Here is a 14,267-nt window from a genome sequence, read left to right as displayed (position 1 = left end):
AGAAGCCCAACTAGAGGGTAACCCCCGCTCTCCACAACTACAGAAAAGCACATGCAGCAACGAAGACCCAGAGCAGAAAAGAAAATTAAATTCAGTAGATATCAAGTTTTTAAGTCTCAAAATGAATTATTTAACCATTAGAACAGTTCACTCTAAAAGAACTCTTGTTTCCAAACAAAATAAAAAATGAAAAAAAAAAATGTGAGTATCTTTTGATGCAGCAGGTCCATCTTTAGGTATACAGCTTAGAGAAATGATTGCACATGTTTGTAAAAGGCCCACAGAAAGGATGTTCACTGTATCATTGGTTCAGTTCAGTCGCTCAGTCGTGTCCGACTCTTTGTGACCCCATGAATCGCAGCATGCCAGGCCTCCCTGTCCATCACCAACTCCCGGAGTTCACTCAAACTCACATCCATCAAGTCGGTGATGCCATCCAGCCATCCTATCGTCCCCTTCTCCTCCTGCCCCCAATCCCTCCCAGCATCAGAGTCTTTTCCAATGAGTCAGCTCTTCGCATGAGGTGGCCAAAGTACTGGAGTTTCAGCTTTAGCATCATTCCTTCCAAAGAAATCCCAGGATTGATCTCCTTCAGAATGGACTGGTTGGATCTCCTTGCAGTCCAAGGGACTCTCAAGAGTCTTCTCCAACACCACAGTTCAAAAGCATCAATTGTTTGGCGCTCAGCTTTCTTCACAGTCCAACTCTCGCATCCATACATGACTACTGGAAAAATCATAGCCTTGACTAGACGGACCTTAGTTGGCAAAGTAATGTCTCTGCTTTTGAATATGTTATCTAGATTGGTCATAACTTTCCTTCCAAAGAGTAAGCGTCTTTTAATTTCATGGCTGCAGTCACCATCTGCAGTGATTTTGGAGCCCCCAAAATAAAGTCTGACACTGTTTCCACTGTTTCCCCATCTATTTCCCATGAAGTGATGAGACCAGATGCCAACTTTTTCACTCTCCACTTTCACTTTCATCAAGAGGCTTTTTAGTTCCTCTTCACTTTCTGCCATAAGGGTGGTGTCATCTGCATATCTGAGGTTACTGATATGTCTCCCAGCAATCTTGATTCCAGCTTGTGCTTCTTTCAGCCCAGCGTTTCTCATGATATACTCTGCATAGAAGTTAAATAGGCAGGGTGACAATATACAGACTTCACATACTCCTTTTCCTATTTGGAACCAGTCTGTTGTTCCATGTCCAGTTCTAACTGTTGCTTCCTGACCTGCATATAGGTTTCTCAAGAGGCAGGTCAGGTGGTCTGGTATTCCCATCTCTTTTAGAATTTTCCACAGTTTATTCTGAAATAAACTGTATCATTGGTTATGGAATGAGAAAAAATTTTAAGCAGTCTGAATTTCCACCAAGAGGGCAACTAAATGAGCTATAGTACTGCCATACCATGGACCTGTACTTGGCCATATAAAAGAATGAGTTAAATCTATACATACTCACATAAACAGGTTGCTAAGTGAAAACAAGAAGTTGAAGAATGATACACAGATCATGATGCCATTTGTATAAATCTGCTGCTGCTGCTGCTGCTGCTGCTGCTGCTAAGTCGCTTCAGTCGTGTCTGACTCTGTGATGCCATAGACGGCAGCCCACAAGGCTCCCCCATCCCTGGGATTCTCCAGGCAAGAACACTGGAGTGGGTTGCCATTTCCTTCTCCAATGCATGAAAGTGAAAAGTGAAAGTGAAGTCGCTCAGTCCTGTCAGACCCTTAGCGACTACAGCCTTCCAGGCTCCTCCATCCATGGGATTTTCCAGGCAAGAGTACCCTTTCCCAATAAAACAAACATTTCTCCCTTTCTCCCTCTCTCCTTCCCTCCCTGCCCTTCTCTCTGTTTATAGAGACATAGAAAAAAGTCTGTATGAATAATCAAACTAAAAATAGTAGTTACCTCTGAGAATAGTAGATTAAGTACACGTATTGCTTGCATGATTATGAATATTTTTTTTTTAAATTGAAAAAATTTCAAAGGAAGCAGATACAGTGGGTGTAGACTGCTCCATTAAAAAGCTTTTCTGAGCTGGGGAAAAGATAAAGCAGCATCCAGAGGGAGGCCGGGAGGTCATGGGTGAATTTTATGAGGATGGAAGAGATGAAAAGGGCTTGAACAGGAGCAGAAACTTCAAGGATAGATAGGAAGAGGCCAATGTAAGGGAAAGAATCCATAAGACATAGTAACCAGTTGACACGGGGGATCTAGTTCAGGTTATAAAATTCTGAATGCCTACTGTATGCCTTGAGAAGGAGATGGCAACCCATTCCAGTATTTTTGCTTGGGGAATCCCATGGACGAGGAGCCTGGTGGGCTACAGTCCATGGGATTGCAAGAGTTGGATACGACTTAGCGACTAATCCACCACTGTGTGCCAGGTACAGTGTGAAGGGCCAGGAATACTAAACAATAAGGGATAATCTCTAATTAAGGAACTCACAGTTTAGTAGAAGGGACAAATATTTGTGCACAAATTCTACATAATATGGTAAGTACAGTAACAGAGATGTGTGGAGAAGGACTGTGGGAACAGGCAATCCAGCCTGGTGGTGGGAGTATATAGTTTGGAGGCTGCAGAAAGGGGAGAGGAGGTGATCAGGAATGACTGGGCTAAGTTTTCAAGTTTTGCAAGATGAGTACAAGGTAGCCAGCTGTCTTATAGTGGGTATTCAGTATACATTTGTTGAATGAATGATGAATCAATATAATATATACATTGATGGGGAAAATAAACACCTCTTAACTTTTCATGATTTAAAATTTAAAGTAGCGGCTTCCCTGGTGACTCAGTGGTAAAGAACCTGCCTGCCAATGCAGGAGACGCCATTCGATCCCTGATCAGGGAAGATCTCACATGCCTTGGGGCAAGTAAGCCCGTGCACTACAACTGCTGAGCCTGTGCTCTGCAACAAGAGAAGCCACCACAGTGAGAAAGCTCGAGCACCGCATCTAGAGAGTGGCCCTCTGTTCTCCACAACTAGAAAAGAGCCCACACAGCAATGAAGACCCTGCACAGCCAAAACAAATAAGTAAGATAAAATTTAAAAAGCTAAAAATATCCAACTCACAGACATACAAAACAAATTTATGGTCATCAAAGAAGTATAAATTAGGAGTTTGGGATTAACAGATATACACTATATAAAATAAACAAGGACCTACTGTATAGCACAGGAAACTATATTTAATATCTTATTATAACCTATAATGGAAACGATCTTAAAAAGAAGATATATCTGTATCTATCAGTCAGTCAGTTCAGTCACTCAGTCGTGTCCGACTCTTTGCGACCCCATAAATCGCAGCACGCCAGGCCTCCCTGTCCATCACCAACTCCCGGAGTTCACTCAAACTCACATCCATCGAGACGGTGATGCCATCCAGCCATCTCATCCTCTGTCGTCCCCTTCTCCTCCTGCTCCCAATCCCTTCCAGCATCAGGGTATCTGTATCTATAGATATATCTATATATGGCTTCCCAGGTGGCGCTAAATGGTAAAGAACCTGCCTGCCAATGCAGGAAGTGCAGGAGACGCGGGTTCAGTCCCTGGGTAGAGAAGATCCTCTGGGGAAGGAAATGGCAACCCACTCCAGTATTCTTACCTGGAGAATCCCATGGACAGAGGAGCCTGACGGGCTACAGTCCATAGGGTTGCAAAGAGTCAGACACAACTGAAGTGACTTAGCACGCATGCATGCATGTGTATACATAACTGATTCATTTTGCTGTACACTTGAAACGAACACAACATAAATCAACTATACTTCAAACAACAACAAAAATCCCCAAAGTATCCATTGAGTGTGTTAACTAGGATGCTGGTGAGGGTGGAAACCAGTCTACAATGTGTTGAGGAATGAAGATGAAGTAAAAATAAATAAATGAGTAGATTGTTCTTTCAAAAAACATCTTTATCCATGCACTAAATATGTTTATAAGGCGCCTGTTATATGTCAGGCCCTGTAGTAGGTGCAAAAGAGAGACTTGACTGGTAAGGAAAGAGAAGACACAGGGCCGTAGTTGGAGAGTAGTGTGGTTGAGGAGGACTGGCTAAGGAAAGATCTTTTTTGTTTTTTTGAGACGAAGGAAGACATAAGCCTGTTCATAGGTTTCAGGGAGGGGGAGTGATCAGTAGGAGGTTAGGAGCTGATAGATAGAAGGTTCTCCAAAGAGCCTGAAAGGAATGAGATCAAGTACACAGGGGCTGATGGACGTTGAACAGGATGAGGGATGCTTTGTCCTCAGAGGCTAGAGGGTACAGAGAAGGCAAGGGAGTGAGGCAGGTTGGGGTAGTATGAGCCTGGTGACCTTGATTGTGCTGATAAAGTAGAAGGTGACACGGTCCTGTGAGAGGGAAGGGTCACAGATGAGTTTCAGAGCTTGAGGAAAGTGGGGACGGTTTGGCCTGGTCAATGAAAGCAGTGGGAAGGAGCCCAAGCAAAGGGATGTCATATTGTTTTAAAGGCGTATGTGAGGTTGGAGGCCAGGAATTTGGGTGCCAAGACCCCACGTTTTGTGATTGCTTCTAGTCAACTTCAGCGGCAGTGGTCTAGGAGCAGAGGGAAGATACTGAAATGTATCCAGTCCAGCAGTTCAGCTAGGCAAGGAGGGTGCAATGGGAGAGGAGTTGATAAAAGAGTGTTTGGGGCCATTGATTAAGGGGTCAGCCCAGGCCAAGAAGAAGATGAGGCCATGAGGGGCTGATAGCCTGTAAAATAATGGAGAGACCAAGGTACCAGAGGATTCTATGAGGTGAAGGATCAAGTTTAGGCCCATCAGAGACACAGGAGAGCTGGAAAGATGTGTGGCAGTGGTCAGAGAGCGGAGTGTTAGAGGCTGTCTTGGGTGAGGCTGGCCTGGCGAATGGTCTGGTGTGGAGGTGGCTGAAGTAGAAGGGTCTGGAGGTTGGGGAAGTTGAGGCCATCAAGGAATAAAGAGGCTGAAGGCTGATGGCTTGTCCACAAGCACATTGCAGTCACCCAGAACAGGAAGAAAGACTGGGTCAAGCACCTCCAGAAGAGGATGGAACAGGTCTCAAATGGAGAGTGTTGTTTTACACAGAGGCAGAGGAGTAATGGTCTAGAAGTGCTCAGCGTCTGCCTGGATGCCCACCGCACTGAGCCCAGCGTACACAGGTTGTGGGAGAATGAGGAGCCTACACAGAAGGGGGCTGCTAGGCAGTGGGGTCCTCAGGAGAGAGTTAGATTTCCAGTAGCATGAAGAGATAGGCAGGTGCTATGAAGAGGAAGATGGCATATGCTGCTTCTCAGACTTTAAAGTAGCATATGAGCCACTGTGGCTCTTAATGAGATATAGATTCTGATCCTGTGGCTCTGGGTTTGAGACTGGAGAGTCTCCATTTCTAACAAGCCTTCCGATGACACTAGTGCTGCCAGTTGGGGAACCACACTCTAAGTGGCAGTTTCGTTCACCATGGTTCAGGAGTTTCAGAGGGCACAGTGGACATAGTTTGGAGGGATAGTGAGTCTATGGACATAGTTTAGAGGGATAGTGAGTCTATGGACATAGTTTAGAGGGATAGTGAGTCTATGGACATAGTTTGGAGGGATAGTGAGTCCACGAGGAGAGAGCAGAATAGCAATGAGCATAGAGGAAAGAGGTGATTGGAAGGATGGAGTAAATGATGTGTTGTCACTCTGAGAATCTGGTTCCAGGAGACCAGACCTTGTGATATCTTGGCTTTGATGCCTGGCATGGTACTGTTTGAGTATGATGTCTGTGACCAGGTCTTCTGGGTTTCCAGCAGGGGAGCTTCTGATAGCTGTGTTTGCACAGAGGGCTGGCATGTGGGAGAGGGAGACTGGGGTGACTTCTGGGTGTCTACAAAGTGTGATAGGAGCCAGTGGTAACTGAGGCCATGACAGTGAACGGGACCACCCAGGGCTAAAGTGTCTGTGATGTACAGAATGACTGCAAAAGATGGTCCAGGATGGAACCTCAGAGACAGGCCAAGAATCGAAGCTAAGGTGAGTGAGAAAGAAGAGTTCTTATAGAGGTAGGAGCTAATGGTGGCAGTGAAGCCAAAGGACAGTATTTCAAGAAGGGACTGGTTAACATCATCAAGAAAGAAAACAATTGAAAGATAAAACTCTTACTTTTCTATAATATCTTTATTTACAAAATCCAATATAAGCAACTTAAAGACAAGGTAGCTAATTTCAAAATAAATATGTAGAAAGTCATAGACTTCTTATCTGACAACAACCAATTAGAAAGCAGTATGGAACAGAAGACCCTATTCACAGTAAAAAAAAACAACAACAAACTCTTACTATAATCTTACCCACAAGACCTTATGTGATCTGTCTCCATTACCTCACTTGCTTTATCTCATTATTTTTGTATTTCTTGAAGTGAAAGTCACATAACATAAAATTAACTATTTTAAAGTGAACGAATTTAGTGGCATCTAATAAATTCACAGTGTTGTGCAATCACTCCCTCTGTTTAGTTCCCAAACATTTTCATCATCCTCAAAGGAAACACATTAAACAATAACTTCCCATTACCCTTTCCTCTCAGCTCCCAGTTATTATTCTCTTTCCTGTCTCTGTGAATTTGACTATTCTAGTACCTCATAGAATAGTCAAAGGAGCCTGGCAGGCTGCGGTCCATGGGGTCGCAGGGAGTTGGACTCTACTGAGCGAGTAACAGCAGCAGCAGTACTTCATAGAAGTGAAATCATATACTATTTGTCCTTTTGTGATTAGCTTCTTTCACTTAGCATAATGTTTTCAAGGTTCATCCATGTGGTAGCATGTACCTGAATTTTCTTCCTTTTCATGGCTGAAAAGTAATATTACTCATGACTGAGTAATATTCCATTGTATGATATTCCACATTTTATCAGTTGATGGACTTTTGAGTTGTTTCCACCTTTGGCAATTGTGAACAGTATATTGCGCTTCCTCATTCCCTAATTCTCTTGCTCAAATTTGTCAAGCTTGTTTCCGCCTCAAGACCATTGCATTTGTTTTTCCTTCTGCTTGGAATGCTCTTCTCCCACATTCTCTTATGACTGTCATTTGCATCCTTGAAGCTCAAGTGCCACATCCTCAGAGAAGCCTTCCCTGATCACTGTATTTAAAGTAGCTGAGCCCTCAGTCAGTTGTTATCCCATTGTCCTATTTTATTGTCTTCATAATGCATATCACCATCTGAAATGAATAACAAATAGTGTCTAGACTGGGCTTGTGTGTGCTATTGGCCCCTTAAACCAGTGAGGCCTCTGGGCTCAGAATAACTTGCCTAAAATATATCAACTCTACAGTCCATGGAATTCTCCAGGCCAGAATACTGGAGTGGGTAGCCTATCCCTTATCCAAGGGATCTTCCCAACCCAGGGGTCAAACCCAGGTCTCCCGCATGGCAGGCGGATTCTTTACCAGCTGAGCCACCAGGGAAGCTGAAGAATACTGGAGTGGATTGCCTATCCCTTCTCCAGGGCATCTTCCTGACCCAGGAATCGAACCAGGGTCTCCTGCATTGCAGGTGGATTCTTTACCAGCTGAGCTACTAGGGAAGCCCACCAAAAAAATACAGTTACCAAAATACTTTAAAATTGTGATATAGGAATCTGTGTCCTTCTCTACTAATCTCTGAAATAACAATAGCTATATGCAGGTCTAATGACGATTATAATTTAGAGGTCATGATTATAAATGCTATTTTAAGATATTTGCAACAATTATAGGAAATGAAAACTATTGGTAATTTCTATTGGTTATGAAATCACAGGCACTGCTGAAGTTACTGTAGACTGTTACCTACTTTGTTTTTTGCTGGCATGACTTTTATTTTTTTATTGGAGTATAATTACTTTACTGGACGCATCTTTTTTATCCATTCATCTGTGGATAGATACCTTATATTGTTTTTAAGAAAAGAAATCAAGCGTTAGCAAAGATAAAGAAAAAGGAATACCTGTGCACCGCTGGTGGCTCAGCCATCATGGAAAACAATTTTAAAAATAAAAAATAGAACTACTATATGATCCAGCAGTCCTGCCTCTGAGTACATATTGCAAAAGAAATGAAAACGGGATATTCAAGAGATATCTGCACTCCTGTGTCCATTGTGGCACCATTCACAACAGCCAAGATATGGAAACAATGCAAGTATGGAACAACAGATCAATGGATAAAAATTGTCTTCTTTTCTTTTTTCTCTTGTCTTCTTGATAGTAGCCATACTAATAGGTGTGAGGTGATATCTCAGTGTGGTTTTTAAACAATTTTTAATTGGAATATAATTGATTTACAACATTGTATTGGTTTCTACCATATAGCAGCATGAATCAGCCATAAGTATACATATGTCCCCTCCCTCTTGAGCCTCCCTCCCACCCTCACCCACTCCTACCCTTCTAGGTTATCACAGAGCTCCAGGATGAACTCCCTGCATCATACAGCCACTTCCCACTAGTTATCTGTGTTACACATGGTGATATATATGTTTTAATGCTACTGTTTCAATTTGTCCCACCCTCTCCTTCCCCCACTGTGTCCACAAGTCCATTCTCTATGTCTGCGTCTCTATTCCAGCCCTGCAAATAGGTTCATCAGTAACATTTTTCTAGATTCCATATATATGCATTAATATATGATATTTGTTTTTCTTTTTCTGAATTACTTCACTCTGTATAACAGGCTTTAGGTTCATCCACCTCAGTAGAACTGACTCAAGTTTGTTCCTTTTTATGGCTGAGTAATATTCTGTTGTGTATATATGTATCACAACTTCTTTATCCATTCATCTGTCTCTGGACATCTAGGTTGCTTCCATATCCTAGCTACCATAAATAGTCCTGCAGTGAACACTGGGGTACATGTGTCTTTTGAATTATGGTTTTCTCAGGGTATATGCCCAGTAGTGGGAGTGCTGGGCCATTTGACAATTCCATTTCTTTTTTAAGAAATCTCCATACTGTTCTCCATAATGGCTGTATCAATTTACATTGCCGCCAGCTGTGCAAGAAGGTTCCCTTCTCTCCACATCCTCTCCAGCATTTATTGTTTGTAGATTTCTTGATGATTCTGACTGGTGTGAGGTGATAACTCATTACAGTTTTGATTTGCATTTCTCTAAGAATGAGCGGTATTAAGCATTTTTTCATGTGCTTATTGGCCATCTGTATATCTTCTTTGGAGAAATGTCTGTTTATGTCATCTGCCCGTTTTTTGATCGGGTTGTTTGCAATTATTTTCTCCTGTTCCGAGGGTTTGTCTTTTCGTCTTGTTTATGGTTTCCTTTGCATTACCTACTTTTGTACCTGAAGAAACTCTAAACTTCAGTTGCAGCTTAGTGAAAAAAGATGTGTTTCTTCCTATTGAAGTTCATGGATCCTATGGATTCTATCCATAGACCTCTTCAAGGTCTGTGGATCCCAGGCTAAGGAATTCTTACCCTGAAGGGACTTCCCTGGTGGTCCAGTGGTTAAGACTCCCAGCTTCCATTGCAGGGGGCATGGGTTTGATCCCTGGTCAGGGAATAAGATCCCACATGCCATGTGGCATGGCCAAAAGATAAAAAGGAATTCCTACCCTGAGAAGTAAAAGATAAACAGTCATGAGAAAGAGGGGTAGAATATATTGGAGCTGGGTTTTTTAGCAGATCATAGTAAGCCAGGGAAAATGGGCTGGAAAAAAGCTGCCGTGGGGTGTGAGGGATGTAGACATTTCCAGTTGATAAGGATATGAAGGAAGCAAAATCTTTGAAGGGGAGCCAGGTGTCCCTCAGAAGGAAGCAGTTTTTTTTCTTTTTTTTTTTAAGAAGGAAGCATTTTTGTGATACAATTGCTTATGGGAGTAAGGGATTTTGTTTACCATGGACTGGAGTCCAGTGAGCATGACAGAGTGGGATGGGAGAGATGGCCATTGAAGGAAGATGAGCCATTGGGAGTGGGAGTGGGACCCTTACTAAATTCCAGATACAGTGTGGGACACTGAGGATAAAAGATGAATAAGACTCTAGTTCTAAGGTAAATAAATACAAAGGATGTAATTTATATATAGCATGATCAATGTAATTAACATGGCTGTATGTTATATATGAAAGTTAAGAAAGTAAATCCTGAATTCTCATCAAAAGGGAAATTTTGTTTGTATTTCTGTAATTTTGTACATATGTGAGATGATAGATATTTATTAGAGTTATTGTGATAACCACTTCATGATGTATGTAAATCAAATCATTATGCTGTATACCTTAAACTTATACAGTGCTATATGTCACTTACATCTCAATAAAACTAAATTAAAAAACCAAAATGTCAGAAAAAGGGTAAAAATGAATAAGACAAAGATGAGTCATCCATTTAGGATTAGGCTGAACCAAATCCTGTGGGTGGATTGGCTGCTCTGATGATGCCTCTCTTCAGAGACCCTAAGGGCCAGAGGCGTTAGCAGAAAGATAGACCCAGTGTGTCACTAGAGATGCAGGGAGTAAAAAGCTAAAAATGCATTGCTTTGTGTCCTCCTTAGGTCCCTTCTGTAGAGCAAAAAATAAAATAAAAAAGTTATATAATGGAGGAAAAAATATGGGCGTGCCATATTTAGATCATTCGAATGAGCCAGTCACCCAAAAATTAATTAAACAAACCTAAGGGATGTATTCCCCCCGCACTCCGCTAATTCTTCAGGAACCTTCTAAGGATCCCTGCAACCAAGTGATCCTTTGATGCTATTATGCTTCAGAACAGTGTTTGGCTCACAGGGATCAAAGGAAGAAAGAAAGGACTATATTTTTAGATTTTTCTCTGGGGCTCCAGAGGTACCGTGCACCTGGCTCTCTCTGTATGTAGCTCTCAGAATCTAGAATTTTGTGATTTCCTTTTTAAAAAGCTCTTTTCTCTTCTCTACTAGGGGAATCTTTCAAAAAGGCTCAGGTAGGGAGCTGCTGCAGCTGAGAGGCACTGGCTGAGCCCGGCTCCTCCTTCCATCACATTCTCTTCCCGCGGTGGTCTCTGCAGACTCCCCATCTGGCAGGGGTCCCCAACCTCCCAGATTCTAATGCCAGGTGATCTGGGGTGGAGCTGATGTAATAATAATATTAATAGAAATAAAATGTACAATCAATGTAATGCACTTGAATCATCCTGAAACCATCCCCCCACTCCTGCTTCTCCACCCCCATTCTTGGAAGAACTGTCTTCCACGAAACTGGTCCCTGATGCCAAAATGGTTAGGGACCACTGCCCTGGGCCAGATAGCAAACCTCTTCTTGCTTGAAGGGAGGAAACCCCGGATGGAGAGGCAGCAGACAGGGAGATGAGAACAGAGGCAGGGTGGAGGCTAAGCTGACCTAGTTAGAGCAGAAAGAGGCTGCAGGGGCCATAGAGAAGAAAGAAGCTTCCCAGGACAGAGAGGAACAGAGGACTGACTCTTGGCTAAGACTCTTTAGCAAGACTTGGAGCCACACAGGAGCTCTGTGCCTGGGGACTCAGTGAGCTTGGGGGTGGGGAGGTGTGCACACGTGTTGAGGTTGTGTGTGTAAGACTCTACAAATTTTCAAAGTTTCAAATTTTCAAAGTTACCTTAGGGACTTCCCTGGCGGTCCAGTGGTTAAGACTCTGCACTTAAATGCAGGGGGCGTGGCTTTAGTCGGTCAAAGAGACATCCTGACCACCCCTGGGTACCCAGGTTGAGTATTAGCTGCTGCAGGGGAAACACAGGAAGCAACGACATGAGCCCAGCCTGGGGTACCATCCGCTCATCCACAGATGCCAGGGGGCTCCACACTGCATCTGGGCCCCATGGGACAGAGAAGGGCCCTTCACTGTCCCTGTCCTTCACAAGGACACAGTCTGTTTGAGGGGACACTAATCCTTGTGAAGCATCAGTAAGCCATCCAATAGCATAATTCTTTGTCACACTCCCGAGGCCCAGAAGGGCTTTTTGGCATCACTGGGGAATTTTGGAGGAGATGGGCATTCATCCGAGTCCTGAGGCCTGGGAGGGCAAGACTGGGATGAGAAGAGAGAAGCGCTCGTTCCAGAGAGAAAGCACACTGATGAACACACAGTTGGCTCATGTAGGGATAAAAGAGGTGGCTAGTCTGACGGGAGTAGAGGCCTACTGAAATCCAGTCAGGTGGGAGGAGTCAGATTACCGAGGGCATTTTGAACTTCAAAAAGAGCTTTGAAACCTAACAAAATCCAGGTGTCTGAAGGGGTCTGGCCATCTCCCCACTCTGCCCTGTAGCTACAAGCCCATTGTGGAATTCATCGATGCCCAGTTTGAGGCCTACCTGCAGGAGGAGCTGAAGATCCGCAGGGTACTGCACACCTACCATGACTCTCGCATCCACGCCTGCTTGTACTTCATCGCCCCCACGGGTCATTCCTTGAAGTCTCTGGACCTAGTGACAATGAAGAAGCTGGACAGTAAGGTAAGGAGGCAGGGGCGAGGGTGGGTAGGAGGTGGGGCCTGCTGGACCCCTCCTGGTGGTCTCCTGTGCCACACTGATGCCAGAGTCCGGCAGAGGTTCTGTGGCATTGGCATCCTCCCCTTCATTCCCTGTCCCTCCATAAAGATGGTGTTAATTGCTCTAGCACCTGAGTCGTATGCTTTGTGATGTTTTCCTAGCACCGGGCATGAGTTTGCACTGAGCTGTCTTCTGCCCTGATCCCTCTTGGGAATAAAGGTGGATGCAGGACAGATGGCTGTCTGAGTCTAGGGCCTCAGACTTTGGGTGGTGGAAAGGTGTTTTTTTTCCTTTGTCACAATGTTAACTGATCTATACTGGAATCAAACATGCAAGCTTGACTTCAAAAGTTATTATTCTTATTATCAATAATAATTTTATCATAGCAGCTAACATTTATTAAACCTTTATTATATGTCACCACTGTAAAAGTGCCTTGTGGAGTGTCTCATTGAATCCTCACAACAACCCAGTAAAGCAAATACCATCATTACTCTTATTTTATAGAAGAGAAAACTGAGGTTCTAAGAGGTTTGGAGACACCCATTGTCATAGAGCCAGCCCTGGCAAAGCCTAGATTTGAGCTCGGCTCTGTGGTGCCAGGTTACATTGCCTCCACACCCAAGGAAAATGGCTATGGGATTCAGGCACATCCTGCTTTAAGATAAACTGAAAAATGCAAGTCCCACATCAGATGTAAATTAGACAATGATTCTTCATGTTAAAGGATTATTGGTTGTGCAAGATAATTGACCATGGGATTCTTTAAAAAGCCTCATTACTAGTACATTTCCTCCCTTAACATCTCATATGTGCCTGGCACTGTGATGAGTCCTTTATATGCATTGTTTTTATTTCATTCTTCCAATAACCCTGCGTGGTAAGTATTATTATTATTCACATTTTACACACGAGGAAACTGAGGCACAGTCAGATAGCTTGCTCAAGACAACTTGTAATGGATCTGGGATGCAGACCGAGCTCTCTCTAACTCCAGGGAATTTATTTTACAAAAAAAAAAAGAAATCTTTAAATGTGGTTGTTTAGTAGCACCTTCACTATAATCACTGAGTTTCAGCTGTCATCAAAAGAGGAGCAATTTGTCATTTTTCACAGCAATGAGTTCACCGCCTGTGAGTGGCGTGCTGCTCAGGAAACATCACCATGCCCTGCATGTCTTGAATAAGGCAGCACGGAGCCATGTGGTGGGCAGCCTGCTAGGCGGGCTGAGTTAGGTAAACAAAGTTCAGCCTATGTTTACAGCGTGCCGATGGGGGAAGTGGTGAAAAGAGACAAGAATTGACTGCCTGCTGCATTACCTCGCCAAGGCTTCAACCTTCATGCCCCAAAGACCTGAAGGGAGGTGCCTCCAAGGTCCAGTCTTTCTTTGACCAACACCTGAAGCTGCAGCATCAGCCTGGAGAGGCTCTCCAAAGGCAAAGAGCAAAGAAAGGGGAAATTTCAAGTCTTGAGCTCTTTTCAGGGCCCAAGCACCATCCACACCAGCCCATTGGAGTGTGCTGGCAGGACCAGCTCTGCTTGTTGTGTGAACTTGAGCTTGGCTCTGCTCTGTCTCACTCAGGCATGTGCCTTTCCAGTTGCTTGACCTTCCAGCAGTAAAAGCCTTGTCCCTTCTTGGAAGAATTTCAAGGATTAAGGTCCAGGTGGATTGGACTTCAGGGCAGCATCAGGCCTTTCTCCTACATCTGTACAAAATTGGGCATCTTCTTCTGCTTTCTTTACACAGAAATTAATCAGGAGACTCTGACAGTTAAGCTCTTTTTGGCTAAGTCTCAGATCAAATTGGG

At 43.6% G+C, this 14,267-nt stretch overlaps 1 protein-coding gene across 4 annotated transcripts in view; it reads left to right on the top strand.

Annotated features, from left to right (window-relative positions):
* SEPTIN6 (septin 6) overlaps positions 1–14,267 on the top strand; it is a 73,939-nt gene that overhangs the window by 33,219 nt on the left and 26,453 nt on the right. For all 4 annotated transcript variants that reach the window (XM_052662803.1, XM_052662802.1, XM_052662804.1 and 1 more), the window contains exon 4: positions 12,237–12,423. In XM_052662803.1, coding sequence (XP_052518763.1) covers positions 12,237–12,423 — 187 coding nt within the window. The remainder of the gene's footprint in view (positions 1–12,236; positions 12,424–14,267) is intronic.

Source organism: Budorcas taxicolor, chromosome X (assembly GCF_023091745.1).
Source record: "Budorcas taxicolor isolate Tak-1 chromosome X, Takin1.1, whole genome shotgun sequence".
NCBI classification, from domain to species: Eukaryota; Metazoa; Chordata; class Mammalia; order Artiodactyla; family Bovidae; genus Budorcas; species Budorcas taxicolor.
This window is presented reverse-complemented; position numbering and strand designations above follow the sequence as displayed.